Source organism: Brassica oleracea, chromosome C9 (genome assembly GCF_000695525.1).
Source record: "Brassica oleracea var. oleracea cultivar TO1000 chromosome C9, BOL, whole genome shotgun sequence".
In the NCBI taxonomy this organism is placed as follows: domain Eukaryota; kingdom Viridiplantae; phylum Streptophyta; class Magnoliopsida; order Brassicales; family Brassicaceae; genus Brassica; species Brassica oleracea.
This window is the reverse complement of record NC_027756.1, coordinates 9,760,190-9,782,702: the sequence shown is the minus strand read 5'-3', so window position 1 is coordinate 9,782,702 and position 22,513 is coordinate 9,760,190. Positions and strand designations below refer to the sequence as shown.

The 22,513-nt window shown below is 33.2% G+C and overlaps 2 protein-coding genes across 4 annotated transcripts; one reads left to right on the top strand and one right to left on the bottom strand.

Moving 5' to 3' along the window:
• The first annotated feature begins 11,414 nt into the window (after positions 1 to 11,414).
• Positions 11,415 to 15,950, top strand: LOC106318579 (SPX domain-containing membrane protein At1g63010). Of its 3 annotated transcripts, XM_013756616.1 has the most exons (13): positions 11,415 to 11,593; positions 11,665 to 11,758; positions 11,970 to 12,049; positions 12,803 to 12,898; positions 13,008 to 13,128; positions 13,342 to 13,653; positions 13,739 to 13,843; positions 13,920 to 14,374; positions 14,450 to 14,757; positions 14,841 to 15,031; positions 15,114 to 15,304; positions 15,413 to 15,546; positions 15,613 to 15,950. In XM_013756616.1, exons 4-13 carry the CDS (start codon positions 12,846 to 12,848, stop codon positions 15,849 to 15,851), a joined length of 2,109 nt encoding a protein of 702 aa, XP_013612070.1. In that variant the 5' UTR covers positions 11,415 to 11,593; positions 11,665 to 11,758; positions 11,970 to 12,049; positions 12,803 to 12,845; the 3' UTR covers positions 15,852 to 15,950. The 3 variants fall into 3 exon arrangements, with proteins under 3 accessions (XP_013612070.1, XP_013612072.1, XP_013612071.1); XM_013756618.1 differs by lacking the exon at positions 11,665 to 11,758; XM_013756617.1 differs by lacking the exons at positions 11,415 to 11,593; positions 11,665 to 11,758 and having other exon boundaries at positions 11,815 to 12,049.
• Positions 15,951 to 17,461: 1,511 nt separating this feature from the next.
• On the bottom strand, positions 17,462 to 21,684 carry LOC106313685 (homeobox protein HD1). Its single transcript, XM_013751573.1, has 5 exons — positions 21,276 to 21,684; positions 20,280 to 20,400; positions 18,600 to 18,799; positions 18,333 to 18,464; positions 17,462 to 17,803 (listed from the first exon to the last, which is right to left on the bottom strand). Exons 1-5 carry the CDS (start codon positions 21,564 to 21,566, stop codon positions 17,663 to 17,665), a joined length of 885 nt encoding a protein of 294 aa, XP_013607027.1. The 5' UTR covers positions 21,567 to 21,684; the 3' UTR covers positions 17,462 to 17,662.
• Between the last annotated feature and the right edge of the window lie 829 nt (positions 21,685 to 22,513).

Genomic DNA, 22,513 nt, shown 5'->3' with positions numbered 1-22,513 from the left:
TCAAGCATATTTTTTAAAAAAAATTATAGAAATTTTATTTCAATTAACTAATCTCTAATTATTCATTTGTTTCAATAACAGTATTTAGAAAAACAAAGTAAGACTAGTTTCTATTAATAGATAAAAATATGAATAAACATTTGTCTAATTAAACATTTCTCTAATTAAATACAAATTGAATAAAAAGCAGAATTTTTTAAAAGGGTGCATATAAAACTATATAAATGGAAAAATAATTTGGGAACATACTAATCTTAACTCCATGCAAATCAGTTATGAGATACTCATCGTTTATGCTCATCACATTAGTTATCGTTTCCAAACCTAAATTAATTTGTTTACATATATGATGCCATAAGCGAATGTTTTATTTTTTCTTTAGTGGGCGCCGCTCTGCGGACACCCTAGCAGTTCTTGAGAAAGGAGAAAAGGAGATTATAGTGGTCGAACAGCTTTGGTTGGTTCTATAATGCATGCATGAGTTGTATTCGTTTTCAACTTGTGCGGCTGTATAGTTATGTTAGTTTAAAAATCGATGGTTTATGTTATTTGTATTCTTGATGGTTGGTTTTCTTTTCTATAGACTGTTAAATTTGGCTTTTTTAGATCAATGGTTTAAATCCGGTAAAATGATAGGAGTGCCATTTTTTTCTTTCATTTTGTTTTTTTTTCCAGAAATTCTTAAAATACAAAAGTATAGTAGAAATTATAGATTATAAAATTTTGAAGTTCTAAAGTTGATTTTTATTGGAGACACTTTTTATCCAAATGATAAAATATATTTATTAAAACCGAAACCGAAAATATGAAATTGTAAGCCAAAAATATAAACAAATTTAGCTAGATACGATCATACGATGAGAAATTATAAAATTCTCTAAGTTTTTTAATCTTTAAGCTTTTATACAAGCAATAAAGACTAGGACATAATTGGTGCTGTTAAGTTTTTTTTTTCCCACAATCTTTTGGTTTTTGATTTATTATTGTAAAAAAAGTATGAGAGATCTAAAGCAAAAAAAAAAAAAGTATGAGAGAGAAGAATGATAGTTAACAACGTGGAGTTCCTAAAGAATAAAATAGTGAAATTTTGTTCAAAGGATCGAAGGTCCTATGCCACCGAAACTCAGGAAAGAGTGGGATACGAGTCGCCATAACCATTCAACTCATAATCCTTATTCGAGTGTGGAACTATTTCGCTTCTTCTCCATTAATATATTTTTGGTAAATGTTGCTGTCGCCTGATATTATAGAATACATATAACTTGAAGTGTTATAAAACAACAATTTGGAAAACGAGTATCACGTGAGACAACAAGTTTATACAGAAAACATGTATTGTAGACCTTGTTCAAAAAATCGGTCGCCTAGCCGATTAATCGGCCGAGTAATCGTAAATCGTTAGCTCACCGTAGCGAGTTGGACCAATTCGGTTGGTTTCTACAGTAAACCGATTTTTTCCCGCGGAGACCGTATTATAACGTTAGGCGAACGTGGAATTTGAAAAAAAAATCAGCCAACTTAACTTTATAGTTAATACAATCTGACCCAATATTAAAAGCTCATTAGTACTTAAAAAGTGTATATCTTCTCCTCTCTTTCCCGACAACAGAATTGGGAAGTTCTGATAACCCTAGTTTCGATTTATCTTCCTCAGTTCAAGTGAATCCAAAACAAATCAACGTGAATCAAATTCGTCCATATATCGATTGCAAATCCTTATTAATGTACCAGATTCAAGGTAATAAACACTAAACCATTCATGTTTTAAGTTATTAAAGCTTCTTCTCAAATTGTGGATTTTTCAGCTTTGTGTCTTAAGTTTATTTCTTTTATAATTCGGTAGAAAAGTTTAGTTTTGTTTGTTATAGAACTTGACTTTGTCGATTATTGCTAATAAGGTAAAGGTTCACGTGAATGGAAATTTATCTTTTTGTATACTGTTGGGGTTATAATTTGATGATGGTAATGAAGACACTGTTGGAGATTGGTTTGTGGAGCATGTAGAAGAAATGGACAGTGATTTTAATTTTGTGCTTACCACCCAAACCCCAAGAGTAAGAGATCTGTATGATGATGATTTTGAATCAGAAGATGAAGATATTGTAGACATGAATTTTGAACCTGATGTCTTCCAAGAAGATCCTATCTTTCATGATTTTCAGCCTCTTCAGCAGTAGAGTAAAACTTGATTTCTTGTTTGTCTTTAGCTTTTCTAACTCAAATTTTAACTGTCTCATCTTTTTTATCTTCACTTTCAGGCAAGTATGAGGCTGTAACTTCTAACGCATCAACTCCACTACAAGATCGAGCCAATATATTTGTTTGATTATTGAAGAACAGAGGATTGAAAGTGCAATCCTAAATTTCTTTTGGTTGTTCTCAAAATCAAAACAATATATATCTTTTTGTGTCTTGTAAGTGGATTATATTTTGTAATGGATGTGAACTAAAAGAAGTACAATTATATTTTGTGATCTAATTGGTATGTATTTAATTATTTATAAACCTATGACTTTTAGTATTAATACTGTGTCTTTTATAAACATGTAGTATACAAAAATTTTGTATTATATGTATAAAATGTGGTATTATACATATAAAAGTATAAAAAATTTCTTTCCGTATAATACTCAATTTTTTTTTTGATATTTCAATAAATTGCTAGACCCGTATATGCCGTACGCGTAGTGCCCGGTGAGTTTCCGAACAAGGATCGGAGATAACCACAAAATGAGTTTATGGATGTGCCGCCATTTTGGTAAGTTCTGTCCAAACATTTAGTCATGTACAATCTCTTTATAGTAATGTAATAAGCTAGAAAATATCTTTCATACAAAATTATTAAATAGTCAAAACAAAATCGTGTCGCTTTCTTTTACTCCCCTTAGTCTATAAAAATAACAATTAGAAATTGAATATAGACTCGTATGACGAGTCCATGACTTGTCCATGACCTGTCCATTAGAACACATAAAAGGAGGACAAATTGGTTACGGACACATCTACACATGCGAGTTCGTGGCTTTTAAATAATTGAGGAAGTTAATACTTTAGGTTTTTTCTTTTAAGGGATTGTATATTGTTAATTAAGAAAATCATGTAATTCTGCAACGACTAACGAGTAACGACACGGAGAATATCGGAACAACAATACATTAGTAGTTTTTTCATAGATGCCCGACTAAATTCTTTATATCATTTTGACCCCAAAATCATTCTCTCTTTATATTCAATGGTATGGTCATATAAATCACGAGGCTACATGTCTTTTGCCTCGAGCGTTTTATTTATTTACTTATAATTCTTTGTTATAAGAAAAAATCATTCACTTTTTGATTTTTAATAACGCCGCTGGTAATTTTTCTCTTTGTCGCAAACAATAACTTTACATTTTTTTTTTACAAAACACGTGGTTGTTATGAGTCTATTACTCTAACAGTTATTAACACTCAAGGTCAGTTCCTATGTTTTTGTTACACTATAAGACAGTTTTCACTACTGAATTAGTTTATTATTCTTGTTTTACCAATTTACCCCCTCACTACAACGGAAAATGGGCATTTAATTCCCGAAGTATTTGAAATTAACAGTTTTAATACTCAAGTATTACTTGCGCATATTTATTCTTCAACTAATAGTTGACTACGCAAAATTGGGATCAAAATAGTCAACGTTTAACTGATGAACGGAAAATAACGGTTTCCGTCAACTTTTTAACGGTAGAATATTCTAATCATGATTTTGCGCAGTCAATGATTAATTGGGTAATAAATATGCGCAGATAATACTTGAGTATTTAATTTGCCGATTGAAAATACTTGAGGAATTAAAAACTCATTTTTTTCTTTATATTTCTTATAAGATTGAAAGTCACTAACATCAATCCCTTTAAAAAAAACATAAGTAAAAATATTTTCAAGTTAAATAAAATCATTATACGAGATATTTACCTTTAGAAATAGATTGTTGATTTTTTACAATGACATATAAAATAATACAAAATAATTACAGTTATATCATATTGTTGATGTACTTCATGTTTATATCACTTTAGATGATTTTTAAAATTATTCATAGTTAGAAAGGTTCATAATTTGAAATAATATACAAGATATTTAATCCCGGAAAATGATTTATTTAGTTTATAAAAGCATATAAAATAACATAAGATAATTACATTTGCATTGTATTGCTGATGTACAATATATGAATGTGTAAAGTACATATAATTATACATGATCGTCTAAAGTAGAGATCCAATGTACAACATATAATTGTCTAATAGATAAAACTCTCGTAAATTGGTTATATCTAACTTGAGAATATTTCAAATTATGATTTTCTCAAAAAAAAGAGTGTTGTTTTTAATTTCTTAAGTATTTTCAATCGGCAAATTAAATACTCAAGTATTATATGCGCATATTTGTTCCCCAACTAATCATTGACTGCGCAAAATCATGATTAAAATATTCCACCGTTAAAAAGTTGACTGAAACCGTTATTTTTCCGTTCATAAGTTAACGGTTGACTATTTTGTTCCCAATTTTGCGCAGTCCACTATTAGTTGGGGAATAAATATGCGCAAGCAATACTTAAGTATTAAAACTGCCGATTTCAAATACTTCCGGAATTAAATGCCCATTTTCCCCTCACTACAACAAACTAAATCATATCTTCTTTTATTTTGTTGCCTTTATGTTATGTTTTAGTTTTAAATGTATTTGGATTTTAAAATATAAGAAAACAATAAAGCACTTTTTTTTTTTAATTTCACCTACAAATTTTTTTTTGACGAAACTTTTCATACGTTTTTTGACAAACCAGAGAAATCGTCGGAGATGCCGGCTTACGACGGGAAAGATAAGTTGGTGTACTCTGTTCGTAAACGGGGGCTTGGTCACCGGAAAATTGGGGGAGAGGAGTGTAAATGATTGAAACGGGCCATGGCGTTTTGGTTATAATCTGTTAAACTCTAAAATTATGAGAATACTTGCTTTTGTTTGTCTTTTGACTATAACCCGTTAGTTTATACAACATTTGCAAGTTTTAGAGATAAAATCATCAGAAAAATAAAGATTTCATCAAGAAAATCAATGGCGGCTCCGAGATGGAGTTGTAGAAATCGTAGGAAGCACTAATTTAAAGAAGATGACTTTATTACAAAATTGCCAATCCTTACAAAAATATTAAAATTTAGCAAAAGTGAGTTAACCCGCGGATGGAACCCGGGACTAGAGATGTAAGAGCAAAGCACATTACCGCTGAACCACCCAGACTTACTTATTATGTTTTACATACACATTTAATTATAGTTAGTTATAATTTTTAAATAAAACATTGTATTTTGTCCCTTTTTAAAAATAAAGTAAGTGTATATTTGAATTACATTTGTGTACATTACTGGAAATGATGTTGTTTTTCTAAAAAATCAAACAAAAACGCATGTCAACTGTTCGATAAAATATGTGGACACTAAATGAATATTATCTATGAAGTGTACATGTGTACATGCTCGTTTAGTGTACATGTGTACATTATCTTTATACATGTTCATCTTATCTATATAGTGTACATGCGCACATATAAATTTTATACATGGACATGCCTATACAGTGTACACGTGGACATGCCTAGCCGGTGTACACGTATACATAATGGTGTTAAACCAACAGTGAGTCTAAGAAAGGTGGATGTACGATACTGCTTTTATAGAGCTCGTGTGAAAAAAGAGAGGCATGGAATACATATAATCGAACCGCACAAACATTCTAAGGTTATGATGGGAGTGCACATATAGAAACAAAGAGTCACTGGGCTGCATCAATGGGATGTCAAATAATTCTCTTCAGATTCATCCATTGTAATGATTTAGAGAATACAAATGAAATGAACAATGCAAATGAAATGTGTGACGATCGCACACTTTCGTACACAACAAGCAAAAGAAACTTGATCAGAATATAAATTGGAGCAGTGTGGGACAAAACGTGATCATGTTCTAAATATGGGACAATTGAAAGTGTTTGTTATCTCGTCATTAGGTGTAACATATTGTATATATTGATGTTGGGTGTATGCGTGCATGTGTACACAATTTCTCATCAAGAATTTTTGTCACGTGTACACAATTTCAAACGTCCATATGTACACATATTTACAGTCCACACATGAAAAACTGTGTTGGTTCGACACTTCAAACCAATCTAATATGGACTACCTACAATATATGTGAACTTCTCTTACAATAAAAGAAAAAAACTTAACATAAGTAGTATATTCATATGATGAACATTAATATTGCAAAGATGTAATCTTTACAAGGTTCTTGTTAGCAAATAAGAAGTTATATGTCTTCAAATCTGGATGCAAAACTTCCCTGCAATGAGACATCATCACCACTTCTGAAATCGTTCTCACAACGGTTACAACCATTGGAGAGTGGAGGCGTGAGGGAAACTGGAATTAAAGAGCATCAACTGATATTGACCAACGACAACAATTTTCGCCGAGAGCATAGGCACAAACTGAGTTCATCAGAGTTATCTATCCATCACCGGAACGATGGTTAAATCCACGGTGGAAGATGAGTCGAGGATTCCAAACGTTGATGTCGATGATTCCATACAAACTTATTATCTCAGAATCATACCTCACCTTCACCTTCGTCATCCTTGCCGTCGTCGTTTTTGTTCTCATTGTCGTCCGTCTTCATCATCAATTTTGTCACCGTCTCTTTCCTCATCTTATTCTTCTACTGGTTCTATATGAGGCCGACTAGAGGTTGCAAAATCGAACTCCATCGTCATGTGTTTTTATCTTCATCTTAATCTTCATCTTCTTCTTAGCATGATTTGTTTTACAAAAAAAAAAATTGTATGAGAAAAACAAGAAAAAAATTCAAGATATAAGGAAAAAAAAAAGCGAAAAACATAATTTGTTTTTTGAATTTTCGTTAGATTTCAATTAGAGATAATAGAAAAGGGTAGCAAGGGGTTTTCATACGCTGGGAAGAGGAGAGAATGTGTTGAGATGAGAGAAAAAATACGTTGGTAGTTGAAACTGTCTTTAACATGAAATAATAAACTGGAAAACTGCCTCCTGGTGTAAATATTTTTTACTTTAATTATTATTCTAGTATCTTTACTGTCTTTTAAGTGGATTATAGCTAGTTTTTATATATCAAGTATTAACTTTATTTTTATTTTTGGTAAAATTAACTTTATTTTTTCTTACTGAACACAATACTGATCCATTTTTTGAACATATCAACAATACTGATCTTTGTTTTCCATTTTTGTTAATATATATATTCTTTTGTCACAAATTTTGGATCTGGACTTTAATTTTCATGGATCTGGAGGCAAATCTTGTATATATACCAAAATTGTTTTTTATATAACTAAATAATACTTTTTCATATATTCTTGAGGCTGAGTTATCTTTTTATTAAAAGTTATTGGACTCTAAATATATTTTTTACCATATAACCAAAACTCAATACAATTGTCAATTACAATTGTCAATCACTATCATTTGGGGGTTTAGTCTGCTAGAATAATGATAATGCACTTAATCATTATCTTGAAAGATGTGGGATGTAAGACGACCGAATTCAATCTTCTTCATCTTCAGTGCTTACATATGTGCTTATATACAAGAGAGACTAAGTAGTCAAAAGCATAAGACTTTTTTATGTTTCTAAATCATGATAGTAAGAGAAATTAACATTTCATTGTTATTAAATCATAAAATTGATATCATCATTATTAGAGATACGTGGGCCGTAAGATATGTTAACACTAGATAATGATAATTTTCCTAAACACTTAATGTAAATATGCTAGAATATATTGAGAGTAACTTGTTCTTCAAGTCTTTCCTTTTAGTCTTGAAGGTTTTCATGGGTTTCACAGACTTCACAGTCCTGGTCCGTAAGATACATATCTTACGGCCCACGTATCTCTAATAGTCGATATCGAGAGCAATTTTCAAGATGGTGACTCGCTTGATCAACACAAAGTGATTTTAACTTGATCAACCCAAAGTAATTTTAACGACACTTTACACTTCCACGGTGTGAATTAGGCATGAGCGTTTTTACCCCAGCCCGAAATACGTATCTAAACTTGAACCGAAAAAACCGAAACCGGATCCGAACTGTTATACAAAAATATCCGAACGGGACTTATGCGCTTAGTACTTTGGGGTTTGGTTATAACCCGAACCAAACCGAAATCCAAACTAGAATCCGAAGATATCTGAAACTAGTTAAATATGCTAATGTTTCTATATATGTTAAGGTGATTTAGATATTTTAGAGTATTCAAAATATTTTTGTAGTTTGTTTTATTTGTTATTTTGATTACTTTTTAGTTAATTTAGATAGTTTAACTAGTTTTTAATTAGATTTGTGAATAATTTTTATATTTTTTAAAAACAGTAATCAATTTTTGAGGTTTTAAAAATATATTTTTAGACGATTTCAAACATTGGTTACAATCCGATCCGAACCAAACCTGGAAGGAACCGAACCGAATCCAACCTGATAATTAGTAAAACCTGAATGGGACTTATGAGGATAACACCGAAAATTCAAAAATCTGAATCAATCGAACCGAAACCGATCCGAATGTCCAGTCCTAGTGTGCATATAAGTAAATAAAGAAGATGCTATTTTTTTCAAAAAAAAAAAAAAGAAGGTGCAATTTTCTTTTAAAAGCATATAGTACTTTTTTTTTTTTTTTGCTAACATTTGGAAAGCATATAGTACTTGCACTCGAGAAACATTATTTACAAATGTCAGTCATTATATGTGCTTTTCGTTGGTCCTCGCAGCTAAATCTTATCATTAGATTTGCTAAGGTTCCCTGACAGCAGAGAAGAGAACAAAACCTTTTACCTAGTGTCTAATGACATTATGGGTTCACGACATGTGTCGCTATAGTCTTTTCACACCAAACTCTACTTTTAATTCAGTATATATAAAGAGCAGAAAGAAGCTAAAGAAAAACAAAAATTCATCTAGAAGTCATTGTATATCCATAACAAAAGAAAGTGCAGTTGTGGACCTGTGTAAGAGAATACGAGTATATGGCCTCTAGAAGCTGGAAGCTCAAAGCTAAAGGCGATATCTAGAATCTAAATCATCATACATGCATTTTTATCTTTTTGAGGTAAATTATCATAAAATTATTGTTTGCTGAGATGATTCTAAAGTAGAATAGAATATGATTATTATTGTGTTGTGTTTAATAAGAGAATACAATACGCATATATATAGTGGTAACATTAACATAATGTTAACACTAGATAATGATAATTTTCCTAAACACTTAATGTAAATATGCTAGAATATATTGAGAGTAACTTGTTCTTCAAGTCTTTCCTTTTAGTCTTGAAGGTTTTCATGGGTTTCACAGACTTCACAGTCCTGGTCCGTAAGATACATATCTTACGGCCCACGTATCTCTAATACTCCCCCGCACGACAAACGTGGGATGCAACACGCAAATCTGCAATCACAAAGCAGACCACGTATGTCGTGGACACTATGTCGAGGGAAACAAATCAGTAGATTCCTTCGGGAATAAACTTCAACTTAGACAAGGAGGGATGAAAACTTCAGCTCTTCTTTGGGCTTGACAATGGAAATACATCCTGTGGGCGCAACTGCAACTCCACGAACAATCGTCCTTAACTCGAACGGTCCATAACTTGGACTAAACAACTTGACCTAAAGCGTTCTACTAGAACTCCCCCGTAATGGTTAAACTATAACCGAGAAAACAATACGACATAAACTCTGAGAAATTCTAAACTATAGAAAATCTCTAACAAAAATAACCCATGTGAAATCATAAACCCTTAGCATTACTAAAACCCTCGTATTCTCTTGCACTCACCCGACTAAAACCAAGAAATAATCAGACAAATAAAAAAAATCAAAAAAAAAGAAAAAAAACCACTGGAATATAAAACTAAAATCCAACAAACCCCATTGACTTTATGGAACTTGATCACGTGAACACAAACTCAAACTTATGTTGCTTCACCTCATCATCATCTGGATCGTCTTCGGCACCATCATCTCTTTCATCGTCAACACCACCGATGATAAGCATGATCAAAAGCTTAAAACTTGCGGAAGCTTTATTTTAGATCCCTAAGAATCGAATGCTCTGATACCATCTAAAGTAGAATAGAATATGATTATTATTGTGTTGTGTTTAATAAGAGAATACAATACGCATATATATAGTGGTAACATTAACATAATGTTAACACTAGATAATGATAATTTTCCTAAACACTTAATGTAAATATGCTAGAATATATTGAGAGTAACTTGTTCTTCAAGTCTTTCCTTTTAGTCTTGAAGGTTTTCATGGGGTTCACAGACTTCACAGTCCTGGTCCGTAAGATACATATCTTACGGCCCACGTATCTCTAATATCGACCACAATTAATAATTTTGGAATTTTTTTTATTGCTATCTATAAGGACCGTAATTAATAATTTTAATTTTTTCTGTGACATTTTTTTTTGTCAGCTCTTTCTTTTTCTGTGACTTACATTGTTTATCACAAAATATTTGTGTTCTAAAAATCATTGTAGCCAATGACTATAAGAGTGTCTATACATCCGTACAAACGGTAAATCCAAATATAAACAGAACAATTTTAAAACAAAAAAACTGTGCAAATAATATTTAGACGCCTATGCGCTAATTTTTTTCCTACGAAAAATGTTGTTTTGCTTTTTAGTCAGAAACCTAAATGTTATAAATAGTCATTTTGATCGAGAATTGAATTTGAGTGGTAAGGTACCTGCTAGACACTTTTTTTTTTTTTTTTTTTTTTTATGCAACAATAAATGAAAGGCCAACTTTTGGTTAGTGTCTATGCACTAATTCTTTATAGAACACTTAATTTCCACCAGGCAGTTTAACATTAGAAAATGTGTTTTTTTACATTAGAAAATGTTGTAGTATGCTAAATCCTTCAACTATAATTGTGCTGCTTTCTTTTAACTTCCCTCAGTTTATAAAAACAGAACGAATACAAATTGAATACGGACACGCATGATTCCTCAAATGAAAAGACAAATTGTTAACGGACGCATCGACACGTGCGAGTTGTTGGCTTTTCATTTATTATTGAAAAATAACTAAGGAAGTTGTGAATATTTGTAACGACTGACGAGTAACACACAGAGAATATCAAAACAACGATACATTAATAAGTTATTTCATTAGATAGCCGTCTAAAACTCATTATTTCAATTTGACCCCAAACATTTCAGCTGCTGGTTAACAAAACCCACCCTGGAAGTTGTACATAATAACGAAAAAGCTCACTTTCACAGAAACGTGTTCTCTTGAGTACTTTCGGCACACATGATTTGATTTTATCTCTTTTGTCTTCAATGATTGGGTCTCACACTTAAATGCAAATTAATCATCACATTGTTTACTCCGAAACTCTCTCTCTCTCTCTCTCTCTCTCTCGATTTGATTCCTCACCGTCACCGATCCCTCCGCCTTTCTGGGTCTCTTTACAAGAATCGAAAGCTTTCAAGAAAAACCCATCCTTTGGTAAGATCTTTTCCGTCGATTCAACGCGTAAAGGAACGAGCTTTTGATCCAGATTCGTTGTTTTCTTTCAGGCTTAATTCTTCCGTTGATGGTCATCTATATATGTTGGTTCATTCTTGTCGTTTAATTGCTTTAGATAACAAAAAGAGAGAGAGAGAATCTAAGGTTCGATGTGACTCCTCCTCTCCCTCTTAGGAAAAAAAGTTTATAGAACCTTTTGGCGTTTATCATATTGGCTGCTTTATATTTTTTTATCATTGACTCACTCCACTAGAATCTATTTATATATTGTTGTGTGTAGTAGGCCTTCCTTCCTTCATGCTAAGCTCGTGTGTTCTGATCCCCTTTTGCCCACTATTTTTAATCTTTTTGCCAGAGATTTGATCTGTTATAAGGAAGACATCAGCTTTTTGTATTGAAGGAGGAGGAAACCAGAGAGAAGGAAGATAGATACAGGTAAGAAAAAAACATTGTGAGCTTACTTTTTTTTTATAAATCAAGTTCTCTGCTTCGGCTTGTTTGTTAGAGAGCAAAAACAACTTTCTGAATTGATATGCAAAGAGTCTTTAAGCATATATATATATAAGCTGTGAAAAAAAAGTATGAATAATCTGAGTTTTGATTGTTTCTTCAGACTTTTTTTGATTTGATTATTGTCTTCAGTGGTTTCTACCTGATCGTATCATCTGAGCCAGCCATTCACTAGCTGACTTTCTTATATGTATATTTGAAATATTGTTATTTAGAAAATTTCTTGCAGTGTGCTTGAGCACTAAATAATGGGCAGCAATCCACAACCCATTTGAGGTTTTGCTCCCCTTTTAGATGCTACCTTCTTGACTCTTTCTTTCCTTTCCTTAAACCTGTTTTGCGACAATACCTTACATCTGCTCTGTATCTATCTCTCTGTTAGCTCCAGTGAGTAGAGCTACTTGTGGCTTGGTTGATTGAAATCTCAGTGGCCTTGGAGTGCTTTGAATGTGTCAAAAATTTCTTAGATCTCTTCTTCTCTCTCCTCTCTACTTTAGGATTATTTTAAAAAAGTGTTCTGGAATGCTATTGACTTGAATGATTATTATGTATTTGTATAAAATTCATTTTCGGTATGCCACACACCAATTATTTGTTTGCTTCCTCAAGTTGACAAAAAATGCAAAATCTTTATATAAGTGATATCAGGGTGTGTTCTAATCTCCACATTCTTCTTAGGCTCTTAACACAGGTTTGCTCTCTGCTTTATACAATAAAAAAAATGGTGGCTTTTGGGAAGTATCTGCAGCGGAAACAAATCGAAGAATGGAGAGGGTATGCATCTGCTTATGACATCTCGGTTTTAGCCATATATTAAACCTTTAGTTTATAATCTGATCGTCTGATTATGGTTGCTAATGACGTTTTGATGATTCCTGTGTAGCTATTACATCAATTACAAAATGATGAAGAAGAAAGTGAAGCAATATGCTGAACAAATACAAGGCGGATCTCAACATCCTCGCCATGTTCTGAAAGATTTCTCCAGGATGCTCGATACTCAAGTATGTTATTGTTAATACATAGACTGTCAATGTGATATTGTTTCAATCGTTACCTTGCTTGCATCTCTATAAGTTAAATGAGGCTTCATACAAGTAACCAAAGTCCTGTGTTTATCATTGTTTATGACTTTCTGTTTATTAGATGAAACTTTTACCATTTTGACGATTAGATGGAACTCCGTTAGATACTGAAACCGATTCCTCATCTTGCAGATTGAGAAAACAGTCCTGTTCATGTTGGAACAACAAGGGTTGCTTGCAGGGCGACTAGCCACACTGAGGGAAACGCATGATGCTGTTCTCGAGCAGCCTGACATATCAAAAATTGTTGAGCTACGAGAATCATACAGAGATGTTGGAAGAGATCTTCTACAGCTTCTGGTGTTCGTTGAGCTGAACGCCATTGGCCTGCGCAAGATACTCAAGAAATTTGACAAACGGTTTGGCTATAGATTCGCCGACTACTACGTGAAAACCCGAGCTGACCATCCTTACTCACAGCTTCAGCAAGTGTTTAAGCATGTTGTAAGTATTTTTTTTCTTACCGCTCTTTCACTGGTTTCAACTTTCATCTATAGGCTCTTGAGTGCTCTGTGTTTGGAATTTACAGGGTGTAGGAGCTGTTGTTGGGGCAATATCTCGCAATCTTCATGAGCTTCAAGAACACGAAGGAAGTTTTTATTCAATTTACGACCAACCAGTTCTTCCTCTTCAGGTAAATACATTTCAGCAATATCACAACAACATCCTCTGCTCTTGGTCAATTCTTCTTATGTCCTTAATCTCCGCAGGATCCAGTGGTTGAGGCAATTAAGACTGCAGTGGACAAGCTAACGAACTCAACGAGTTTCCTCAACTTCTTGGCCCAGCATGCTCTTATCATGCAAGATGATCTGCAGACTCCTTCAGAGGACACTGTCGATGAACGGACTTACCATTTTAACTCGTTACTCCTGAACTTAGGAAACACATTCTTGTACATGGTGAACACATACATCATTGTTCCTACAGCAGATGACTATTCCATGAGCCTTGGAGCTGCAGCGACGGTTTGCGGTGTTGTCATTGGATCTATGGCCGTGGCTCAAGTCTTCTCATCGGTTTATTTCAGCGCTTGGTCCAACAAATCTTACTTCAAGCCTCTTGTGTTTAGTAGCATTGCTCTCTTTATAGGGAACTTAATGTATGCGTTGGCTTATGATGCCAATTCCATTTTTCTTCTCTTACTTGGCCGTCTCTGTTGTGGGTAAGTCCAAAAGCTTAAACTCTTGTGAAACGTTTAAAAGAGGAAACCTTTGTTATAACCCGTTTGAATATGCAGGCTTGGATCAGCAAGAGCTGTGAACCGGAGATACATCAGTGATTGTGTGCCTTTGAGAATCAGAATGCAGGCATCAGCAGGTTTTGTGAGTGCTAGTGCTCTTGGAATGGCTTGTGGTCCTGCGCTCGCCGGTTTACTCCAAATCAAATTCAAGATCTATAAGCTGACATTTAACCAGTCTACTTTGCCTGGGTGGGTTATGGCTGTGGCTTGGCTGTTCTATTTGGTATGGCTATGCATTTCATTCAAAGAGCCATTGCGTGATACAGAGGAACAAGAAGGAAGCAACCCGAATGAAACAACTTCAAGTAATCTACTTTGTAGATTTTGTATAGAACTGTTGCATTACTGACTGAAACTAGTTTTGATTAGACTCTCTTGGATGATGCAGTGACAGACAGAGAAGAAAATAGTACAGCCGTGGAGGAAGGTCTTCGAAAGCCATTGCTGATAACTTCAGGACTCAAGCTGGAAGACGAAGATGAAGAGGATTGTGATGAAAGTGAAGAATCGGCAGAAGATTCTCGCAGACCTGCAAATTCTTTTGGTGATGCATACCGACTTCTTACTCCATCTGTTAAGGTAATCATCATCAGCTTCCTGATTTTATTGATAGAAGTTTATCTGACTGAAAGCTCTGCTGTGTGGTTTTTGGTGGTGTCAGGTTCAACTGTTGATCTACTTCATGCTCAAATACGCCATGGAGATATTACTGTCCGAGTCTAGTGTGGTTACTTCATACTATTTTGGTTGGACAACAAGCTCCGTTGCCATCTTCCTGGCGTGCCTTGGCCTCACGGTGCTACCTATCAACATTCTTGTCGGAAGTTACATCAGTAACATGTTTGAAGACAGGTACTTCTTCGAACCCTTAGCTCAAACTAAAACTATAGATGCTTTTTCATGCTTCTTGGTCACTGAATCCATTGATGGTGTTTTTGTGCGATCTGTCTCTATTTGCAGGCAAATCCTTTTGACATCTGAGATCATTGTCTTTATCGGGATTCTCTTCAGTTTTAACTTGTTTGTTCCTTACACCGTACCGCAATACGTAATCTCTGGTCTAGTAATGTTCGTTGCTGCTGAAGTACTTGAAGGTATGTATAAGCAAAACTGTCTTTTTAAGAAGCAACTGTTTTTAACTGCTTTTGTTTTCTCAATAGGTGTGAATCTGTCGTTGTTATCGCGGGTAATGTCATCGAGGCTATCAAAAGGAACATACAACGGAGGGTTGCTGTCGACGGAAGCTGGAACCTTGGCTAGGGTTGTGGCGGATGCAACCATAACATTGGGAGGATACTTGGGAAGAAACCATCTCTTGAATGCAACTCTTCTACCATCACTTGTCATCTGCATTGGCTCCATTGTTGCTACTTGTTGTACTTATAACTCTCTCTATTGAAATGTTTTTAAGAGATTTTGCTACCAAATTTTACAAAATAGAATAAAAAAGGAACAGTGTGTGTATGATCCTCTCTTTGTTTGATTTTATTTGTGATCATCTTACCATGTGATGATTGAGAGTCTCTAGTAGAGACTAAACAGAGTTGATACTTCTGTAGTGTTTATGTTTCTGACTAAATAATTGAGCAATGATCAATGATCAAGACTCATATTGTGACGTAAAGAAACATAACCTTTGCTTCATACTTTTAAATTCTTACAAGTATATGGCAGACGGCTCAAAAGGAGAAGGTGAAGACACCGCAGGAGAAACGGTCGCAGGTACCACTCGCACGTAATACAGATGTGGAAACTCAGTGCTTTGTAGATGCAGCGTGGAATGCTGGCTCCAGTGACGGGGGATTTGGTTGCATCTTTAAAGATAACGTTAATAGGATTCTTCATCACTTTTCATCAAACCGCAGCTATGTCGGTTCTGCCTTGGTTGCAGAAGCTTTAGCGGTTAAAGCTGGCCTGAAGGCAGCGAGGTCTTTGGGTTTGCGTAAGCTGGCCGTTCGGTCAGATTCCAAGTCCCTTATGATGGCCATCAACAACAAGGAGAAGATTGTGGAAGCTCAAGGAGTGATGTTCGATATTGCTCAACTTTGTAACTCCTTATCTATTTCGTTTGATTGTGTATCGAGAGTAAACAATGCGGATGCAGATGCCTTGGCTAAGGCTGCACTGCTAAGACTCCCTAACTCTGTTTAAGTTTCTCTGATGAAGTAATGAAGGTTTGTTCAAAAAAAATTTTTCACACGTATTAAGAAATGATTTAATTTGTAATTTTTTTTAAATAAAAACATCATTATCTATACATTTAATCATATTTTAACCAATATAAAAATAAACTAGAAAATAAAAGTAATAAATTTTGCATTAAAATTTTTAGGAAACAATTATGTCAAATCGTATTCTGTTTTTAATTTTCAAAAGAAAAATTGTTCTTATATTATTTATAACAGTGTATATTTTATAAAATATTTTCAATTACTGAATTTTTTTATATAATGTTTGATATAAATATAAAATGAAATTGCAAATTAAGTATCTAGGTTTCTGGTTTTTATTTAATCGACTTGATATGCTATTGATTACTTTAAAATATAAACATTTTAAAGCAATAATTAAGAATTGATTAACTAACATTTGGTAATGATCCTAATTTAAAATAACTCTCATAAATATATAATTTTATGAATTAATAAATTCTTAAAGTTTTAACATTATTAATTTATAGTGTTTTTAATTTAGTAACAACATGAAGTACATTACTAAAAAGTAAAAACACAAACGATTTAGGGGTTCGAATGTAAAATAAGCTAAGCAAGAACATGATACAATATTTTTTTTTGTTAACAAAGAAAGAGAGAACAAGATATTAATGATCACATCTCGTTATTACCAAATAACATAAACTGCATATATCATGTATGATAAAGCAATGTAATTAGTTTGAAGATGTATACTAATTAGTAAGGACTAAAGAGAGATTGAGTTTGCGCTTTGATTTAAGCAAGTGACAGAAAGTGAAAGTTGTTGTGGTGAATCGCAGTAAAAAGTAAAACATATTGAATCACAATCCAATAACAACAAGTAAGTCACTAAAAGCACAAACCATTTAGTGTTGGGATGTAAAATAAGCTAAGTACAAGATATTTAATCACACCTCGTTATTACTAAATACAAGAAATTCATATATTGCGCAATGTAAGTAGCATATGTAAATGTAGTGGCAATTGTATACTACTAGTAATTAGTGAGAAGAGATCACTGTTTGCGCTTGGACTTCAAGGAAGTGAGGGAATGAGAGTTATTGTGCCAGTTCCTCTTGCGTTGATTAATGAACCAATTGTTGATTTGCTTCAACTGTAATCCTGTCTCCTCCACCAATTTTGCCTTGTCGTCTTCCTGTTCAAATCACATCGATCTTTTACACTATATAATTTGTTGTTGTCAATTACATCATAGTTCTCAATCTGAATAGTTTCCAAAATGTTATGACCGACCCTAACGGTCACTATGGTTGATCCAATTATATACTATTAGTAAATTTCAATTCGTATGTAAAAGAGTATGTATTGTGTGTTGGCTATAAAAAGCATGCATTGACTATTTAGTGTCCAAACTGAGCCAGATTGCTTCGTTGCGTTTACATTTGCATTTGTTGTTTCATGTTATAATAAATAGAATATTATTAACGTAAATGCAAACGCAAACGAATAATTGGACCCAGATATGGGTGTTGGTTCGTACAAATATAAAAAGATGTACCAACGTCGCCCATTGGTAAAAGGGTTGCGGCTGTAACTTCCGCCACTCGGGTTTGATTAGCGGTGGGAAGGACTATTTACAATGCTCGTGTTTCTCGGCAAATAGGTGAAAACACTTTTTTTTTACACAAAAAAAATATATATATAAAAAGATGTATAGTACTCACAGTAGGGTAAGGCCACTTGCAATGTTGTTGCCACCAATTTTTCAAGACAGTTGTTGTGTCTCCAGGCAATTTCCCGGCCCTTCTTTTCCTCATTATCTCTTCTCTTACATCTTCAATTCTCGATTTAAAACCCTTATCGAAGAAAAGACAAATTTAATTAGAAGAAAATAGTAAATAAAATCAATAAAACATAACATTTTACTCCAAAAAATCCAATAAAGTAGATATTTGAACATGCTATTGTGGTGACTCATTAACATATTTTACCTGTTTGAGTTCGAGTTTCAGTTCTTGTCTAACTCTTTCCATAAGAGATCTTTCAGATTCAGTCGGAAGCAATGGACCAAATCCCGTCATATCGTGTCCGCCGCTAAAATCAACGCCGGAATTATCAGATGAGAAATCCATATGAAGATCGTCCTCATCCTCGGACATCGTCGCACCGGACCCTTCTCCTAATGTCGCTCCTACGGGAATAGAGAAAGTTTACACGATATGTTTACTCCAACAGAATTAAAAAAAAAATGTTTACTTCAACAGTCCAACTACTAGAGGGATTAAGCCCAAAAGCCCTTTTGCTTAAAACATGCCACATCAAATCATCAATGTGTGTGTGCTACATTTAAATTTTTATTATTTTCATTGTTGCGATTGTTGAAATATTTAATTGTCATGATAAAAAGTAAATATGAAACACACACAATAGGCTACTTCGTGGAAATGTGACAAAGTGCTGTTCCAAAAACTGCGTTTCAAGACAAGTACTCTTTATTTTTATCCTCTAAAGAAAAGGTTGAATGATTCTAACGCCTTTGATATTATCTCCAAGGCTTTGGAGGCATTGTCTCTTGAACATTTACATCTTTAGAATAATCATTTAAGGTTAAGCACAAATTACTTATAACCGTATCTTATATTTAGTTGTGAAAGCTATATATATTCTTCATGATCATCTCCCACTAGGTCTGGGACTTTTATCCGAAATCCGGATTCGATCCGGATCCGATCCGGATATCCGGAGGGTCCGAATCCGGATCCGGATAGTAAAATGTTGGATCCGTCAAAGCCGGATCCGGATACCTTAATTTTTTAGTCCGGATATCCGGATCCGTAAGTTTTATTAATAACTATTTCAAAAATAGTAATATCTATATATAAAAATTAATTAATTTAATATATTTTTATTTTTATAATAGTATATATAAATTTTATGTAAATTTTGTAATATTATACATAGAAATAATTAAAAACATTATATATTTTTAAATTATTTTTAATATTTTTTATATATTAATATTATTTTTTATTTATTTTAAGGATCCAAATCTGGATCCAGATATCCGCCGGATATTACAATTTTTAGAAAGATATCCGACATCCGGATATCCGAGAACCCCGGATCCGGATAAGGATAGTAAAATTATGGATCCGCCGGATAAAGATCCGGATCCGGATACGGATACCTTAAAATTGCCCGGATATCCGATCCGTCTCAGGCCTATCTCCCACTACATACATTTAATTATATATACTTTCTCAAAAAAAAAAAAAAATTATATATGTGTTATGTTTACCGACTGGTATAATCAGCAAGAGCCTTTTAGATACTACCTAACTCAATGGTTTGTACTAAATTGAATAACCTATTGTCCAACAGAAAATTAATTTTAGTTATTATATTGTATTTGGAACACTCTGCCTGGTTTATAGCTTTATATAATATAGTATTAATTATTTTATATGGATATATATATATATATATATATATATATATATATGGTTTTTATAAAGTCATATATCTAAGAGATTTACAATATACATATATTATTTAAAATTATTATTCTTTATATTCAGATACCAAAATAAATAAATTCCAAAAAGATTAAATTTGATTTATTTATCTTGATATTTTACGTAACGAAATAGCAAATGTAGGAGAGAAAAAACCTGTGAGAGAGTGGAGGTTGTTCTCAATTTCACGGCAAGCCATCACAGCTTCGACGGCATGAACCCTCACGTGTTGTTGAAGCTGTTCTTTGAAGCTACACAACACCATTACATATTGTGCCTGTATCCAATTTTTGTTATTATATATACATTAATTAATATGAACATTCAATTCATTTACGTTCAATAAACATTTCCATATATATGCATACACGCATATAAGTACGTTCATCTGGTGTGATGTGTTTTGAGCGCTTAAATCATTATATAGCTTATTTCTACCCAATTTCAATAAATATAAATTCAGATTTTTAATATCTCAAATTACTTCCAAAACTGTAGTTGAGATATCAATTCAACTTTAATGCAGTTGCAAATTTTAGTATGGAGTCAAATAACCGGCTTCAACCAACAAGAATAATCAAATTTAAATAGATGATTTAAATGTAATTACAAAGATGACATTTTACATTGACCAACTCTAATTAATTTAGCACATAATCATGAGACCACCTAAAGATAAATCAGTATATTTACACGTTCTGCCTATGTATGTGTATATAATACGGAGTCTATGTCAAGGTTTTGTGAAGATACACAAAATTGCATGGAAATGACAAAGTTTAATTACATCTTTCATAACATCATTCACACAATTCACCTTAAATTCACAAGGATCTTATACACATGAATTCCTTAAAAACATAATGCACACAAGATTGATATAAGTTTATAATCTCACTCATAGTTAGTCCACTAGCAATCATTAACAATTATATCTTGAATTTCACAAAAAACCATTTGAAAAAAAGGCAATTTATTAAACATATTTTCCAAAGAAGGATAAACAATTTAAATTTTCATTCTTGCTCCATTATTAATCAATCTTAAAAACAAAAACAAAGAACAAAACAAGTAATCAAACTCAGTGACAAAAAAAAAACAACTAATCAAACTAAGGACTAATTTGTACAACAATTAGTCTAATTAACGTACCAAGAAATTGTCGAGCTCTTGACGATCATGATGCGAGAATCCAACGGCTGTCGAAGCATAAGATCGGAGAAGATGATGAGAGTGAGAAAGCTGAGCTTCAATGATCGGAAGCTGATCGATGGGAGTCGCCACTCTCAGACATGCCACGTGTGCGGCCAATAGCTGATCGTACATGGGATGTGTCGCTATCTCACCTTTCATTTGTCTATTCTGCTCCGCCACCACGGCTGCGTCTTCGTCTCCTCCTCCGCCTACTGTGGCTCCGATCATACCTAACGCTGCTTCTTGCATGTTCTCGGTTTTGTCCTGAAAGCCCTAATTCTTGGACCTGATTTTGTTTGTACGATTAGCTCATGAAAGAGAGAGAGAGAGCGGAAGAAATCAACGTACGTATATATAAAGCTGTCCTGGTTTCTTTCCCCTTTATTTGTTTCCTTTTTACCTTTGTTATAAATATGTATTATTTATTTATTTTTAATTATTTTTATTTTATAGATTAAAACTTTTTTGAGAAAGAAATTATAACTATGTTTCTGGTAGCGAAAAAAAAACAATGTTTTTAGTTTTGATCCAATTGAAGGACTGGTCCGACCACCCCCCATATTAATGATCTTAATTCTGATAAGTCTACCTCAGTTTTTATCTTCTTTTTTTCATCAACAGCTTTACATTACTATAACCGGTTTAGAAATACAAATATAAAGTTTACATAGATGATATCATATAAATGTAGTCGAGCATTTTGTACTAATATCTGAGTTATTCAGTTCATTTGTTGTAGAAAAATATTATACTATATGAGTTTTACTGCTTTAGAGGTTACATGATTAACAAATGGTATACTATCTGAGTTTTACTGCTTTAGAGGTTACATGATTAACAAATGGTGCAATAAAGCTGTATAACATAATACATAAGGGCATCTGCATACACTTAAAATCTCTTATTTTATTTTTTTATTTTTTTTCTGATTAAAAAAAAAACGTACTAATTACGGACCGTCACGTATTGATAGGACCAATAAACAATGCAAAAAACACACAGTACACGTTTTTTATTGTGCACACTTTGTACTGAAATCATACTCCCTCCCCCTTAGAGACGCGCATGAGAGGTGTGATGAAGAAGGTCTAAGTGACCATATACGTTTTGGATGAGTAAATAATTGTATTTGTTCCATTGAATAGTACTATTAATTTGGTGTTGTTAGTTCAGTAGGTGTAAGAAGATTAGGTGTG